We start from the raw sequence: 18819 nt of genomic DNA on the forward strand, positions 1-18819 counted from the left end.
TGTTCAGACTCCTGACACCATGCATCCTTCCATCCATCTATCCATCCATCCATCCATCCATCCATCCATCCATCCATTATTATTATTATTATTTCGTTTTAGAGCACCACTGATTCAATGGGGCTGTACATGTGAACAGTGGTTTACATACAAATTGAGACTATAGATTACAATGAACAAACGTTCTCCCATCTTTCCTCCAATCCATCCATTCATTCATTATTCATCCATCCATTTTTCCATCCAACCATCTAACTAAAACATCTCCCTCATAATACCAAGATTACCTTCAGCCAGAATGATGGGAAGAGAACAGTATTGAAATGGAATGGAACAATTCAGGATCCAAAGCACAGCACATCATCTGTCAATCATGGTGGAGGCAGTGTTATGGCATGGGTATGTATGACTGCAGATGGAACAGAATCACTGGTATTTAGTGGAGATGTGACTGTTGACAGAAGAAGCAGAATGAGCTCTGACATGTATACAGCTATAACTTCTGCTCAGATTCAGATAAATGCTCAACTACATACATCTTTTCACTGTACAGATGCAAATTATATTGCAAAAGTGACCAATTTTTATTAAAGGGGTGCTCCTGACTAGATAAGTTATTTGATCAATGTGGGTCCTACATCACCGGAACGGGGATTATATGTGTCACATGAAATGGCAGGTTAGATATTTGCCCTGGTGCTCCAGTACCAGTCAATGATACTGAAGATATGGAGATAACCAAATGGTGGTTATCTTCATCAGTGCTGTAGACTTGAATGGAGCAGCAGAGCACATGGGTGATGTTCTATTCAAGTTGCTGCCCATGATCTTTTGGCCAGAGGACAGCCAGGACAGACAAAGGACAAAAGCCCCCGTTTTAGTGATTTGTAGGATACCCAGTAGCGCCCGGCTATCTTTGTCAATGTCGTAGACTTGATTGAAGCAAAAAGGCGAAAGCATGGTCTTCTGCTACCTGGAACTCCTATTGCCCATGTCCTTGCGGCTAGAGGACAACCAGGCAATAGCCCCTTATTTTAGTGATTTGTGGGGCTTCCAACAGAGCTCAGGGACATACTGTAGACTTAAAAGGAGCTGCAACGCACATGCGTGATGTTTGCATCTTGCACATTCTACCTCCCATGATCTTGTGACCAGAATGCCAAGCAATTGTCCTTTTTTTTTGCTATTTGTGGGGGTCCCAGCAGTTCTCCGCTATGTTCATTAGTGCCATTGACTTGTATGGAGCTGCACATTGCATACACCATCTATGGCTTCACTGTGGTCTTGTGATCCGGGAAGATCCATAAGAGAACTGGACAACAGTCCCTTGATTTGGCAACCTGTGAGAGAGTCCCAACAACAGTTACCATCTATCGAAAACCGTAATACCCGTTAAAGTAAATATAATTAAATATCTCCTTCTCATTCTCCAACATCTGACCCTCATCTGCATTAATAATGATAGCGATACTAATAATTCCTATAACTACAGCCTCCATACATTCGTACATAGCTGCGGACCATTACTACCAGACGGTCCCACAGAGCACAGGTTAATTAAAGAAAACGTTTATTTCTATCTCTGCGGCCGATGTTTATGGATTTTAGCGATGACACAAGCGAATGAACAATGCGGCTGTAGATGTAGATGCATTTGTTAGATGACATAGCTTTCAATAAATATTTTACAGGACTCTTATCCTTTTAAACATCTCAACAACTGAAGCAATACAGATAATTGTATCATTTTAATGTTGTCGTCCGGATGATGCACTGTAATTTGCCGGTGTGACTCCTCGGTGCAGATGCGTGCATATCTGTTTTTATAGCATTATTCAAGTAGGAATTGAAGATGAGGAATGGTGAGTAGCGTTATAAAGGCTAAAAGAGAAATATATGCTCCGTCATTGTGGAGTAACTCCATCATAGAAGCGTTTTTTCCTATACAGTTATCTATCACAAGTTTACGCTGAATATGTATTTGATTATCACTTTTATTTACCTACAGTGGATATGGAAAGTATTCAGACCACTTTACATTTTTCACTCTTTGTTTCATTGCAGCCATTTGGTAAATTCAAAAAAGTTAATTTTTTTCTCATTAATGTACACTCTGCACCCCATTTTGACTGAACAAAAAAGGAAATGTAGAAATTTTTGCAAATTTATTAAAAATAAAAAACTGAAATATCACATGGTCGTAAGTATTCAGACCCTTGGCTCAGTATTGAGTAGAAGCACCTTTTGAGCTAGTACAGCCATGAGTCTTCTTGGGAATGATGCATCAAGTTTCTCACACCTGGACTTGGGGATCCTCTGCTATTCTTCCTTGCAGATCCTCTCCAGCTCCGTCAGGTTGGATGGTGAACGTTGGTGGACAGCCATTTTCAGGTCTCTCCAGAGATGCTCAATTGGGTTTAGGTCAGGGCTCTGGCTGGGCCTGTCAAGAATGGTCACAGAGTTGTTCTGAAGCCTTTGTTATTTTAACTGTGTGCTTAGGGTCATTGTCTTGTTGAAAGGTGAACCTTCGGCCAAGTCTGAAGTCCAGAGCACTCTGGAAGAGGTTTTCATCCAGTATGTCTCTGTACTTGGCCACATTCATGTTTCCTTCAATTGCAACCAGTCGTCCTGTCCCTGAAGCTGAAAAACACCCCCATAGCATGATGCTGCCACCACCATGTTTCACTGTTGGGATTGTACTGGGCAGGTGATGAGCAGTGCCTGGTTTTCTGCACACTTACCGCTTAGAATTATCACCAAAAAGTTCTATCTTCATCTCATCAGATCAGAGAATCTTATTTCTCATAGTCTGGGAGTCCTTCATGTGTTTTTTAGCAAACTCTATGCCGGCTTTCATACTTCTGGCACTGAGGAGAGGCTTCCATCGGGCTACTCTGCCATAAAGTCCCGACTGATGGAGGACTGCAGTGATAGTTGACATTGGGAACTTTCTCCCATCTTCCTACTGCATCTCTGGAGCTCAGCCACAGTGACCTTGGGGTTCTTCTTTACCTCTCTTACCAAGGTTCTTCTCCATGATTGCTCAGTTTATCTGGACGGCAAGGTCTAGGAAGACTTCCGGTGGTCCCAAACTTCTTCCATTTAAGGAATATGGAGGCCACTGTGTTCTTAGGAACCTTGAGTACTGCGGAAATTCTTTTGTAACCTTGGACAGATCTGTGCCTTGCTACAATTCTGTCTCTGAGCTCCTTGGCCAGTTCCTTTGACCTCATGATTCTCATTTGGTCTAACATGCACTGTGAGCTGTGAGGTCTTATATAGACTGGTGTGCGCCTTTACAAATCAAGTCTATCATTTAAATTAAACACAACTGGACTCCAATGAAGGAGTAGAACCATCTCAAGGAGGATCAAAAGAAAATGGACAGCATGTGACTTAAATATGAGTGTCTGAGCAAAACATCTGAATACTTATGACCATGTGATATTTCAGTTTTTCTTTTTTAATACATTTGCAAAAATTTCTACATTTCTGTTTTTTTCAGTCAAAATGGGGTACAGAGTGCACATTAATGAAAAAAATGAACTTTTTTGAATTTACCAAATGGCTGCAATAAAACAAAGAGTGAAAAATTTAAAGGGGTCTGAATACTTTCCGTACCCACTGTATATCTCCAAAGATCACAGAAGCTTCAGAGGCTATATATTACCGCGTAATCACAACATGGAGGTGCATCTCATCACTGGTGGTTTGGTGCTTCCACAATCAAAGCAAGTCTTTCCTTTGCATGGGCCAAATTTTGGCCCACCATGCACATTAGAAAAAAGTCACCCAAGTTCTCCAATTTCGGCAGGCCTTGCCAACCATCTAATGTGTAAGAGAGCCTCTCGATTCTCCCCCAGCATATGATGTCGGGGAGAGAAAAAGTCAAACCAATGGAATGTCACTGGAAGATGCCTTTATGCGGTAGGGACAAGAAGCTCTTTTATGGAGATTGAAGCCTGATCCTTTGGCCAACAGCTATCTAATGTGCATCCAAAAAAATAAATGAAGCTTCATGCCAAACAATAAAATTACAAAACTTTATTGAGATATATGTTAAAAATATAATATAAAATATACATGAAATAGGGACAAAACTATGCAAAAAAAACACAGTAAAGCAAGCAATAAGCTGTAAAGAAATTTGCATGACAATATATTGAAAAAAGTAATCCAAATGCAAATAGATGTGTAAATAGCAGCAATCAACTCTCAGGACAAAGAAAAGAATGCCCAAATAAGATGGAGACTATGCAGGTCCTATTAGTATTATAGGGCTGAGTGTAAAACGGCTCAAGTGAATGCCTAAATGTCCAAAGCAATTGAGTGACTCAGAGTAGAACAATTAAATGTTTAAGCCATGTGGCGACGCTAGAGGTGCACTTATGAGAGATATTGAAAGCTGAAATGCAAAGAGGTGTATATAGGAGGCATTGCTGTGTTACCTTACGTAGTAGCGGTACCCTGACACGCGTTTCGTTTGGTGCTTCATCAAGTTCTCCAATTTCGTCAGGCGTGGCTAACCATCTAATGTGTAAGTGAGCCTCTTGATTCTCCCACAGCAGATGATGTCAGGGAGAGGAAAAGTCGACCAATAGAATTTCAATGGAAGATCCCTTTATGCGGTAGGGACAAGAAGCTATTTCATGGAGATTGAAGCTTGATAGAGCAAAATAATCCTTTGGCCAACAGCTATCTATTGTGTATGGGGACCTTAACACTGTTTCTTATAACACAGCCCAAGATTGAATGGCTTGGTGACAGAGTTGGACTACACATTTGGCAAATCTGGAAAATGCCAGATGAACCGAGGAGGGGTCATTACTGAGATTCCCAGCTTGGTGCCCCAGACGAGTAGCACTTTCAAATAATCATGGAGTGAATCCAATTAAAAGCTGTAGCGAGAGCCATTGGATCCCTGCCCATAGATCAACATCTTTAGGTTATGGGTTGAATTCGATGGACTTAAGTCTACCTTCAACCTTAAAAACTTCTAAACCTATTCTCAAAAACCAGTGGCTGCATAATACCAAAAGACGAGAGTAGCCCTAAAGATTGTCAAAAACAGTCAACATTTTCTTGGAAGAAACCTTAAATTCAACATTGGTGACAAGTCAACAAGCCTATTTCATATATGCCATACAGAAAGAGGGACAGTGCCTTTACAAAGGCCAGTCTCCTTTGAAAAAAACAGCCACCCATCAATCAGCTAATCAATGGGTCTGATTAATGAAATCTCTAGCAATCAAAGAATGTTTTGTTCAACCATAAATTTTGACTACAGTGTCCCGAGCTCAGGCAGAACAGGAACCATGCTTAAGGCCTCCAGAAACATTAGATCTATGTAATCTAGAACCTCTGATTTCTGTGTTATTGGCCACCATCTAGTGTGTATGTGTCCCGACTGTCTATAACAATCTGGGGACAAGGATCAGGCAGTTGGAACACAATAGCCCAATCCTTTTGTTCAGTGGGGCGACAAGCTGCAGCCGCTGACTCCTGGGTATGGGTGAATCGAGAGAGATGTCTGGCAGCTGATCATTCAACCTGCAGCTATCTAATGCCAGCTTTAATCAATGCATTTCCCTTCTGACCCATAGAGTGAAACCCCACATGTGTGTTCAGTGACCCCAAAAAGGTATGGACGGACATACCACCGGTTCAACCGATGCCGCTGCACCGAGTCCCAGATGCTCCAGGGGGCCCCTGCAGGGTGGCTAATAATGAGGGCAATCTGGCTGGTTTCTCTGGGCCCAAGGCTCCAGGGGGCCCCTGGTCAGATTGCCCTCATGTGCGGCGGGCAGGGAGCGATCCCAGCAGGATCAGTCCTGTTTCCTGCCCAGCGCCTGCTCTTCCTGTCTCTTACACAGAGGCAGCACCGCTGGATGATATCTTAATTCAGTGGCCTGCTAGTTGCTGTGCCAGAGCGAGGAAGCGCGGGTGCCAGTAATGCAGCGGCTGTGGAAAGGTGAGAGGTGCTGTGTTTGTGCATGTTTGGTATGTGTGTGTGCTTATGTGTAGAGATGAATGGTGGTGTGTGCATGCTTGCATGTGTAGCGCTGTGGGGGAATATGCAGAGAGGTCAATGGTGCTGTGAAGGCAATGATGGGGGTGATGGGGAGAAGGCAGTGATGGGGTGATGGAGAAGGCAATGATGGGGGTGATGGGGAGAAGGCAATGATGGGAGTAATGGGGGGAAGGCAATGATGGGGTGATGGGGAGAAAGCAATGATGGGGTTATGGAGAAGGCAATGACGGGGGTGATGGAGAGGGCAATGATGGGGTGGTAGGGGAGAAGGCAATGATGGAGGTGGTGGAAATGGCAATGATGGGGTGGTGGAGGAAAAAGAAATGATGATGGTGTGGTGGGGGAGAATGCAATGATGGTGGTGGTGGAAAGGGCAATAATGGGGTTGGTGGGGGAGGAGGAAATGATGGAGGCAGTGGAATGGGCAATGAAAGGATTGGTGGGGGAGAAAGCAAAGATAGTGTTGGGGGAGAAGGCAATGATGGAGATGGTGAAGAGGGCAATGATGGGGTGGGGGAGAGGACAATAATGGGATGCAGGGGGAGGAGGACAATGAGGGGTGTGGGGGATTGGGATGGGAGGAAGGGGGACTTATATTGGCCTTAGGAACAGGGGGAGGTGGAGGAAGACATTATCACTTATTTTGTCCAACACAGTCCATTAGTATATAGTGTACATACTTATTATGGATAACACAGTCCCTTAGTATATAGTGTACTCACTAATTCTGTATAACACCATCCTTAGTTACATAGTTTCCTCTTTTATTATGTATAACACCGTCCCTTATTATGTACCATCCTCTCTAGTAATATATGTGCCCTCCCTTATTATTTAGCTTCCTCTGCTGTTATGTATAGTGCTGTCTCTTACATAGTGTATTCTTTTTAATTTTGTTATTCACAGCACTCTCTTTTATTACATAGTCCCCTCTCTTTTTAGATATAAAATGACTGTTGATGGAGCAGCCGGTGACCAGACTACCAGTCTATCAGCTTCTCCATTAGAAAGGAAGCTTTCCCATGCTCCATCAGCCATCATTGCATTATACAGCTAACAAGACAGGATGGTATGTAATAAAAAACAGGGCTCTATATAATTCAATATGTAAGGGACGGTACTGTACATAACAAGAGAGGGCACTGTATAATAGGGGACGGCAATATACATAATAAAGGAGACTATGTAATATATATACATGTATGTGTGTGTGGCTTTATACACTATATATATATATATATATATATATATATATGTGTAGCTTTGTCGCCATAAAAGGAAGGGGGCCCAGACACATTTCTTGCACAGGTGCCCCAAGCTGTCAGTGTCCGCCTCTAGGTATAGTATATGGTCGGTGGTGTCCTGATGAGATAAACCCTTAGAACCCCTTTTCTTGAATATATGAAGTATACATTAAAGAAAATAACTAAAGCAAAATTGCCGTACTGGAAAAAAAGACTGCAGCATGTAGAGCTATTTTTTCTATGAAGATGACATTCACCCTTATCAGAAACCCATCGGACTCCATTAAAGGCAAAGAGGTCCATAAGGCATCAATTGCACAAATTCCTAATGCAAGTGTGAACCTTACCATGAAGAATTATTTTCACTTTACATTAATATGAATTTTTTTTGCTAGGTATAAATGGCGCCGTTCTCCTAAATCCAGCTTTGTTTTTCTTTTGTTCCTGCTCCTCTCCATTCCTGAGATATGGCCTCCTCTTCCTTGCATGCAAATATTATCCTTCTGAGCCAATTGGGAGTGGTTCTTAACTTTTCTATGTAGGAGTCATATTGATAGCCCCACCTACTTGGCTAACAAGACTAGATTTATATTCCTGGAAAAGGAAGTCATATCTCAGGAACGGAGAGGATTGGGAACAAAAAGAAAACTATGTTAGATTCAGGAGAACTGCAGGTGACAGGTCCTCCTTAAAGTTTGTATGGAGCTGAAGGACAGCCATGTGCATTAGTCCTGACTAGTACAACTCCGTAAGAAACGTTTCTATTTTTCCCTTTTGTCTCTAATGCTTGTTTGAATATCTTATTGGCTATAAAAAAAAAGAGAGTGACAACCAATAATCTCTGGGTTGGGAAAATAAATACTCTATGTGAATTTGATTGATTCATTCAAACATTCCAGGTATGACACATTAGTCAGTACACCACACCTAGTAAGGAAGAAGAAGTCATCTACTAATGACTATTTATATTCCATATGTTTCGGTCATGAAAACATAGAGCTGCTGTGAGTTAGCAAAATTCTGATTTGACACTAATGGCGATTCTCCAGTCTTCATCAGGAGCAGGGCATCGAGATTATCTGCTCTTAAAGTCAAGCATCAATTCTGTAACCCACATTTGAGCTACCGCAATATTCCTTTGTTCACACTGCATTGCAAAAATTCTTGTATGGCAGTATTATTATTCATTCTCTATATGGCAGTAATATTTATTTACTGCATGGTAGTAATATTTATCCCTGAGATGGTATTGTTATATACTCATCCCATAGGTGCTTCATTCATTTCCTGTATGGCAGGATAAATCAAACACTCTATGGTGGAATTATTTGGTCACTGTATGGTAGTATTATTATTTATTCGCAATATGGCAGTAATATTTATTTACTGCATGGTAGTAATATTTATTCCTGAGATGGTATTGTCACAGTATATACTCATCTCATAGGTGTGCTTTATTCATTTACTATATGGCAGGATAAATCAAACACTCTATAGTGGAATTATTTGGTCACTGTATGGCGGTATTATTATTCATTCACTATATGGCAGTACCGTAATATTTATTCACTGCATAATAGTAATATTTATCCCTGAGATGGTATTGTTATATACTCAGCACATAGGTTCTTTATACATTTAGTGTACAGCAGGATAATTCAAACACTCTATAGTGGAATTATTTGTTCACTGTATGGCGGTATTATTCTAGTACTACAAGATGGTATTACGCAATCACTATAGAGCAATACTACAATATTAATCAATTACAAAATAAAGCCATTATTCATTTACTGTATGGAATAGTCACTGGTGGTATTTTTCAGCCGTTATATGGTGATACTGTATTATTCCGTAATCTGTATGATAATATTTTATTTCTGTATTACTATATGATGATATTACATGATCACTGTATGGTGGTATTTATTCAGGGTCAGTTTGGCAGTAAAGGATGCTTTATGCATTTATTGTATGGCTGTATAATTTAGTTACTGTATAGCAGTATTATTCAATCGGTATTATTAAAGTACTGTAAAATGTTATTATTCTGTCCCGTTATGGCAATATTATTGTTATTATTTTGTGTACATTTACTATGTAGAATTCTTATTTAGTCACTGTTTGGTGCTACTGTTGAACGATGGTATTATCCAGTAAACTGTATGGTAGTATTAATCGGTCACTATATTCTTGCTTTATTCAGTTTTTCAGTTATGGTATTATGCAGTCTCTGTATGGGGGTATTTATTCAGTTACTGTCTGGTAGCGTACTGTTCACTATATATTTATATAAGGTCTCTAAATCATAACTTGGATCATTACTTATTTTTCAAACATGATAAAGGTTCACCCTTATCTGCAATGCTTCATCCAGTGGTGCCATCTACACCCACAATGCTCTTGTTACTCTAAATGGCCAGGCAGAGTAGACTACTGTTGACTAGAGATGAGCGAACCCGAACTTAAATGTTCGGGGTTCATACCGGACAGTTAATGTTTGGTGCTAAACTCCGAACTCGAACTTCTCCTGGAAGTCCGTTGTAATGTTCAGAGGTCCATGGGAAGTCCAGGATGAGAAAGAGAGATCAAAGTTCAGATCCCCATTGTTTTCAATGCAGTTTCTGGTTCTGTTTCACGTTCAAGTACAATTCTGGTACCTGAACCGAACTTTCGACTAAAGTTCGGGTAGGGAACCAGTACCAGAACTTCCATGACTCATCTCTATTGTTGGCCAGACCCAACCGATTTTAGCAGGACTTTTTGACCATTTAATGTGTATAGGTACATCCTGACTCTTCCCATTGGCAGATGTCATGGAAGAGAAATATTGGGTACTTGGATTTCACCATGCCAAATCCTCTGTTCTTACCTTGTTACAGCTGGATCCTTGTTGTCCCTGTTTGGAGGAATCCCACCCCACAGGCTGGACACCTTTGACCCATATGAATTGAACATAGTCTATGCATCTGATGAAGGGTCTTCACTGTACTTACTGCGGTGTAACCAATGGATATGAAATATTAATAAGAAATATTATTTGAAACATCTCTAAGTACATTCAGGTGTGCAGTTCCTTCACTCTGCTATAGATTTACTGTATTTCACTCATAGTAATTTAGAAAAAACTAAGTACAGCTTGGATATTTGGATATGCACATTTTTGGACTCATCACCTTGATACATTCAATTATACCATATATGCAATGAGAAATAAAGATTTTTATATGGAGTTTTCATGGTTCATTATTAACAAATAATTGAAGAGTTGACACATTCTACAAAATAATATCTTGTACTTTAGAGGTATGAATTAATATTTGGTTGCGTCGTTAAGTCATGATATCGTGGCTGTTGACATGTCTGACGGACCACATGGAGAAAACGTGCAATCTCTCTTTGAGGTTTCGAAATGGCATCATAACACATTGAATACCTGACTCTTACTTGTAACTATTATTAAGTAGGATTTCCTAAATGGGTCACACCCGTATTTAGCATGTTATGACGCAGGCTTACTACTACACGTGACCTGATTTATAAAATTGGCCTACAGAGCGTGCTTTGAATCATTTAAGTCTTCAGAGTCAACTAATACAGAAGTGGAAATCAATTGCAGAGTAGCCATCGTTGTGAAGAACGTAAAAGTCTACTTTGAAGCTGCAAGCACCTGGCTGAACGGTGAAGAATCTTTGAAGTTTTTCTAAGGATCTGAAGAACAATGGCATACTACGTTGTCCAGCTGATTGCTATTGTTTTAGGTGCTATTGGCATGGTGCTCACTGTTGCTGTCACCTCAATGATCCAGTGGAGGGCATCATACATGGTTGAAGGAAATGCTGCCAATTGTGACAAACGTATAGATGGACAGTGGCTAAGCCGATGGGATGGCTTATGGCTGACCTGTGTGACGAAAAACGAGAACTCCATGAACTGCCACCCCTATGACTCTTTAGTGATTATCACCACCGACCTAAAGGTTGGAAGAGTCCTGATGTCTTTTGCAGTGGTGATTTCCATTATTTCCTTCATTATAGCTGTGGTTTCCTTGATATGCATTGGATGTTGTAGACTGGCACGAGAAGGTCGATATTGCCTGCTATTAACTGCTGGAATTGGCTTCATCATAGCTGGAATCCTCGTCTTAATCCCAATTGTCTGGACCACAGCAAGCATCATCCGAGAAATCAACAATCCAGCTTGCAGAACAATGCAAAGAATCGAAATAGGTGAGGCTGTATTTTTAGGTTGGCCTACCATGTTCTTCCTCCTGGTTGCAGGAGCTATCTTCTGCTGGTATCAGCCTTGTGAGGATGAAGAAGTATGTGAAGAAGACAGATGCAAGACTGTCTATTCTTCACAAACATCCCTACCGAGGCCTGTCTACGTACCATGCCAAACCCAGGAGAAGTCAAAAAACCAAACAATGTACTCCAGAAGCCAATACATCTGACCTTCTCCATCTGAACCATGAGATAAAATAAGTGCACTTTAATTTTAGCATCAAGACCGTGACTGTCAAATCCAATGGAAGCCAAGAAAAAAACCAACCTCGAGGTCTTCCTGTGGAAAATGAGACTTTAGCAAGAGGCTTCCAATTTGGACTTCTGAGAACCTGTCAATGGTTGTGTCTAAGTTCTTAACTATTGACTTTAAGATCAGGTAATCTGAGGTTTATGTACATTATGTATTCATAGGTAGGTAGACACATCACAATCTGTAGAAGACACGTGTCAGTTCGTATGTTAACCTATTCTATGTAACAGTGAATTACAATGGACACTTGACTTCAGGTTAGCCTGCATCTTCAAAACCCTGAGAAACCTGTTATTAATTATCTAAAGTTCTAGGGTTTTTTAACTATTTTTGGAATTTTCTACAAAAAAGCGCTGCAGATTTATGTTTTGTTTCCTTTTTTTTAGTATGCATATGATTACTTCACACTAATCTCTTTCAGCGAGTCGGGATTTAAGATGCTAGATAAGATGTTCCAAGAGCAAGCACAGCATATTTTGTATTAGGCCAGAAGGAAAGGTCAGGTGCTGTATGAGGCATGCAATTATCTGGTATCAGCAGCAGAGCGTGCAGCGGGACTTGTGCCAGGTATGTGCTAATTACCATGCATTGCTTGCTTTGCATATATCCGTGTGGATACCGGTGATATCTTTTCCTCCTGGTATGTGTGGACTTGTTTAATTAACCCAAATGACACAGTCGTAATTCTTATTGTCCCACATTCCTATATATATATATATATATATATATATAACAGGCAGATGACGGTTGGGAAAACATAATATATTTTCATTATTGCTATTAGTATGTGATATGTCGTACTGCAGATTTTATAATTGAAGGGGCTTTGTAGGCTGAAAAAAAACCTGTCCCCCCCCCGCTGCATTTAATTAGAAACAGCTTAGAAAAGAACAAAACAAATATGTTCTCTACTCACCCTCCCCAGGTCCAGCGCTGAGTTTCCCCTGCTGTTCCTGGTGTCTGTTATTTTCACATTGACAGCACTGCAGCCAATCAGTGAACTCAGCGACTCTGAGCAGCTCGTGCTGTCTACTCAAGCTCAGTAATCGGCTGCAGCACTGTCAACGTGTCGATATAAAGCTGATAGGCCATGGAACGTCGGCCTATCTATATGTATATATATATATATATATATATATATATAATGCAAGGAAAATTAAAAACGTAACTTTTAGCAATCATGATCAATGTGCTTTAGGTACCTTTAAAAATCACTGATTTATTGGCTTTCACATCGGTCTATGACTTTTAATAAACTAATTGGGCGAAACTTATAAAAAAAATATATATTTCTGTTCCTCATAGTAACCAATCACAGCACAGCTTTCATCATCTGCTAAAAGTGACTACTGCGCTCTGATTGGTTGCTATGGACAGCGACAATTTTTCTTTTATGCAGCTTTGACAAATGTCCCCAATTGCTTTAAATTTTTGTGTTCTCTTAGTTTTTTTTGCATTATATCCAGATAAATAATGGTGCTAAGGTTCGACCTTCTTAGTTGAGGGTCTCTGAGCCCCATTATATAAACCAACACAGGGAAAATGTGTCCGTGTTGTCATGGCAACCAAGCAGAATCTAGCTGTACTTATTTTTCGTGTGCATGTAAGGCCCAGTTTCATGGTACGGATTGGCCATTGGTCTCCTAAACTGAACTCAACAGCCTCAGTTATGCCTACAAGGGTGTTGTGTTTGGCTCAGGAGACCGGCCGGTCTAGACAATGTGACCTGTACTCGCACCATGAAATACGAATGTGTTGCCAGGGAAAATGCTTGCCTTTTTTATCTGTCCCAGTTATTATACATGTCTCAATGAGTCTTCTACCATCACCGCACACATCAGAGCCATCTATTATCTCAGACGACGAATGTTATAACCCACCACCTCCCGAAAAGCACAGACGGAAGTGAAAAATGAATTCAACTTCATATTGAGCCCGGTTTTACTGAGCTTATGAACAGGAACAAAAGGCAGAGACTCGACTTGTATGACTAATTCGTTTCTGTTTCTTAAGGGTAATGTCACAATTCCTTCATCATCAATGTTATGTCAAATCAGAAATAAGGCTTGGTGGGCCTCGTTCACATAAGGCCCAGGCTTACCTTAATTTGCTGTTGATCGGGACACGTATGTCAGGCACCATGGCCATCTTCCGATCTTCCATGCTTCATTAGAATACAATGGTAATGCCATGTGAACACGAAGGTGGGTCCAAATAGCATCACTATGCTTTTGCCTTTTTGCTGCGTATATCAAGACTTATGACTCTTGCATTGGGCTTACAATTGATCCTATGTTAAGCTTGACAACCCAAATCACAATCGGCCTTGGGCGTGACTAGAAGTTTCAGGAATCCATTGCAAACTTTTGAATGGGCCACTGTTCCCACTCCTGTTTGTCATGGCAGGGCCCGCTGTGGCAGCACATTACACCTATACCTCCCACTCGACACTGTTGTCTCTTTTCTGTGCCGGCCCGTTGTAGCAGCACATTACACCTACACATGCCACTTGCCACCACCATGCCCTTATGCATCGACCCGATGGAACAGCACATTACGGCTACTCTTCCCACTCGACATGCCCTTTTGTGCCGGCCCACCCTTTCAGCACATTACACCAGCCGCCTGCGAGTATCGTGGCCCTTATGTACAAGCCTGATTTAAGAGCACATTACACCTGCCGCTTTCCACTGTCGTACCCTTATGTAACAGCACATTACACCTACACCTAACTATTGCCCCTTTTTATGCCACCCCATTCTAACAACTCATTACACCTATACTAAATCCTCTCCTCTTGCTCTAAGATTGCTTCTATGGTGGTGCTTACTAGTGCAGACATATTCCCCGGGACCCCCTGTAGTCGCAAGCTGCTATTGCTATTCTTCTGCCCCTGCCATAGGCCCACCAAACGCTATACGCCCTCACATCCGGTTTACCCGATGCTCATACCGGCATTGAATTTCCTATCTGTCCATGTGACAATACCCATAGGGAACAGAATCAACTCAATGGTTATTTTTAATATTTCCAGCGCCATTGAAATATGCCTTAGAAAACCTGTCCCTACAAGACTGAATACCATTGATAGTGTTATAGCACACGTAAACCTCTTACGTTCTTCGACATTGTTTTGCACGATCTCTCGTGAAATACGTGTAAAGTTATATTTGCATTTGTGTATTTATTGAATTTGTTTGGATTTCTTGTAATAAAGTCTTTTAAGTACATTTGGTGTTGAGCCTCTTTTTGCAGCTCGGAGTTGGTTAAAGGTTTCATAATAAACATATAGTGTCAGACACGAGAACATTAAGTGTAATTTATCAGCCATTACTAAGCTCTTATTCTAACATAGTAGCTGCATCGTCCGTGACCTTTTACTGAAGCATCTCTCACACTTTAGAATTAAATTACACAACGTGGCACAATGGGATCATTTACACAATATATAAACCTGGCGTTTTGTGGAATATTGGATTTAAGCCGAGTATAGTGGTAATTTCTATTTCAGGTCAATAAAATACAGATTTCAGTAACTTGAAGCTTCTGGGCCTTAATGCAAATTCTGTAACAAGTCCTGTCACCTATATTGTGCCATTCATAACACCGAAGTGTCCTTTTGTGGTAGAGAGAGACCCTTGGGACCCTTCAGTCACCAGCTGTTTACTCTACACCCTCTTTAGCCTATACATACCAATTTTGCTGGAATATCAGGGTGGCTCCTGGAAAAGGAGAAGGCCTTCTAGGATCCTGATGGAGTTGGCAGTACCTAAAATCTCCAGAAACAAGTGTTTCCAGTTGGTCTCCTGGGAATAGCAGCTTATTCAGGTAATAGTACAAATTTTAAGAGCCACTGGAATACAAAGTAAAAGAAAATACAATTTAGGATTGTGTTTCCTGACCAAATGTCTGAGGGTCTCCTCTGGCCTAATACTCAAGTGGTGCATCTTTCCTTGGTAGACGACATTCAACAGTAATGTCATTTCCACCCTTTCATTGCAGTTCATTCCGTACAACCATTTCATAAGCATTTCCAATAATTATAAGCCATATTCTTCCCATACATATATGGTATAAAATGCTTTAAAAAGAATCATTGAATCATAGAATGTTAGAGTTGGAAGGGACCTCCGGGGTCATCATGTCCAACCCCCTGCTCAATGCAGGATTCACCAAACCATCTCAGGCAGATGTCTGTCCAGCCACTCTTTGAAGACTTCCATAACCTGTCTGAACTTCCAGAACCAGAACCTGTCTTTTGCCACAAATATTTCACCTTTTTTTTGTCTTGGTGTACACTTTGCTGGCCTCCCGAATCCAGCGTTGCTTTTCTTTTCTTCCTGCTCCGTTCCGTTCCTGAGTTATGCACCCATCTTCCCATCATGTAAATCTAGTCTTTTTAGCCTCGGGGCCATGGTCTTCTAAAAAAAAAAAAAAAAAAAAAAAGAGATCAAGACCACACTCACGTAGCTAAAAAGATAAGATTTATATAAAAGGAAGAAGATCATATCTCAGGAATGGAGAGGACCAGGAACTAAAGAAAACAACCTCGGATTCAGGAGATCAGCAACATTTACACCAAGTAATAAAAATGACATACTTATGGTAAGTGACAGGTTCTCTCTAAGAAAGATTTAGCTTCGGTTTGATGAACAAAGCCTCTAATAGCTGATTGCATTGATGAGATGTTGGGACTAGTAGTACTCTATTGTATTCGATCACCTAAAAATGGTAAAGTGTCCCCCAAAAAATAGTCTACAGTGAATCTTCTGTTTTCTTCCTGTTTATTAAGTTCAATCACCTTCTTTTATGGATAGGTAATTCCTGTTCTTCCAGTTCTTCTAAACCTTTCCCTCCCATTTCGATGACTTGCTTAAGAATACCCTCTTAAAAATACAACCTCTATATAGTTTAATGTGCATCTTGTAAAACTTTTTAACCTGCAGTTTAATGCCTGTACATAAATGGACATTCATGTGAAGCTCCAGAATGCTACATATGAAGCCATTGCAATAAGTGTGCAGAGTATAAATGTAAAGTGAAGGAACTGACAATGTTCTCATCCAAATATTACACACAGGGGTGAACCTAGCCTCTTTGCTGCCTGAGGCGAACAGCAAAATGAGCCCCCCCCTCCCCCAGCACACAATGTAAATTTTTATATCTATATTGTAAAACTGAGTACAATAGTGGACATTTTGATTTAGATAAATAGAAAAAAATGGTGTCCAAACACAAGGATGTCAGCGCCATCACGCGCACATAGAACAACAACACAGAGGTATCCAGAACAAGGGTCATTAATGGCAATAATAGGCCTGGCACAGGGCCCGACTGCCGGACTGGGACAAAAATGCAGCCCTGCCACACAAATCCCACCGGCCCACAAACTATAAAAATAAAGATTATTATTAAAAAAAACTATAACACTCATCATCCCCGATCAGTAAATTTTTGCTATACTTTGTCGTCCCTTCATCACTCTCTTAAAGGAGTTATTTGAAGAGCCACATGTGAATGGCACCACAGTGCGTATGATTGACTACAGCTCCATTTACATGGTAAAAAGCTCTGTTTCCCACAATCATGGGGGTCCCAGCGGTCAGATCCACAACAAACAGAAAGTCATCCCCTATCCCCACATAATGCTCCATACAGTATTATGGGCCCCATATATTACTGCCTACAGTATTATGGGCCCCATATAATGCTCCATACAGTATATTGGGCCCCATATATTATTTCATACAGCATAATGGGCCCCATATATTACTTCATACAGCATAATGGGCCCCATATATTACTTCATACAGTGTAATGGGCACCATATAATTCTTCTCCCCATACCCCTGCTCTGGTGTCTCCTCAGTGTATTCTGATCCTCCGCACTGCTTGGCACAGGGACATCATTAACTTTACGTATATAAATTGTCCACTTGGACTGATAGTAATAGTGATTTGTTAGTACCCTGTTGTCTGGGGCTGGCTCACTTTATGGGGGTGCTCAGGGCATATGATTATACACCAGTTAAAAGTAAGAGAGGCTCAACGTGACCAGTGCCACCTAGTTTCCTACCCCTCTTATTCTAACGGTACTGTGGGCACACTGACTGGTACTGAGGAAAAGAAAGAAAGAACAGAGAGAGAGAGAAAAAAGAAAACAGAGAGAAAGGAAGAACAGAGAGAGAAAGAAAGAGGAGAAAGAAAGAAAGAACAGAGAGAGAAGGAAAGAAGAAAGAAACAGAGAGAGAAAGAAAGAACAGAGAAAGAAAGAGGGGACAGAAAAAAAGAACAGAGAGAGAAAGAAAGAGGGGACAGAAAAAAAGAACACCTCATACACAAACGGTTCCGCTTTTTATGCCTCATACACGGCTCTGCTCTGTACACCTCGCACACACACGGCTCCACTCAGTACACACATGGCTCCACTCCGTAAACCTTGTACACATGCGGCTTTGCTCCATACACCTCGTACACACGCGGTTCCACTCCATACATACATGGCTCTACTCCGCTCTGTACACACATGGCTCAGCTCCGTACATTTCCTACACACAGGGCTCCATTTTGTATGCCCCATACACACACAGCTCCACTCCGTACAACCCTTACACATGCAGCTCCGCTCTGTACACCCCGTACACACGCGGCTCCACTTCGTACACCCCGTACACACGCGGCTCCGCTCCGTACACCCCGTACACACGCGGCTCTGCTCCGTACACCCCGTACACATGTGGCTCCACTTCGTACACCCCGTACACAGGCGGCTCTGCTCCGTACACCCCGTACACACGCGGCTCTGCTCCGTACACCCCGTACACACGCGGATCCGCTCCGTACACCCCATACACATGCTGCACCACTCCATAAACCTCGTAAACATGCGGCTCCACTCTGCACACCTCGCGCGCACACACACGACTCCACTCAGTAAACTTCGTACACATGAGGCTCTGCTCTGTACACCTTTTAAACACGTGACCATGCTCTGTACTCCTTGTACAC

General features: G+C 41.4%; 1 protein-coding gene across 1 annotated transcript; it reads left to right on the forward strand.

Annotated features, from left to right (window-relative positions):
* The first annotated feature begins 10996 nt into the window (after window positions 1–10996).
* On the forward strand, window positions 10997–11728 carry LOC141097503 (claudin-8-like). The gene has a single exon (XM_073584726.1). The coding sequence runs from the start codon at window positions 10997–10999 to the stop codon at window positions 11726–11728; it is 732 nt and encodes a 243-aa protein (XP_073440827.1).
* Window positions 11729–18819: the final 7091 nt, after the last annotated feature.

Source organism: Dendrobates tinctorius, unplaced genomic scaffold (genome assembly GCF_039654945.1).
Source record: "Dendrobates tinctorius isolate UK_male_01 unplaced genomic scaffold, ASM3965494v1 ptg000084l, whole genome shotgun sequence".
Lineage (NCBI taxonomy): Eukaryota > Metazoa > Chordata > Amphibia > Anura > Dendrobatidae > Dendrobates > Dendrobates tinctorius.

What these genes read in the sequence shown, in the direction of transcription:
- LOC141097503 (XM_073584726.1), top strand. Translation starts at nt 10,997, where the DNA reads ATGGCATACTACGTTGTCCAGCTGATTGCTATTGTTTTAGGTGCTATT.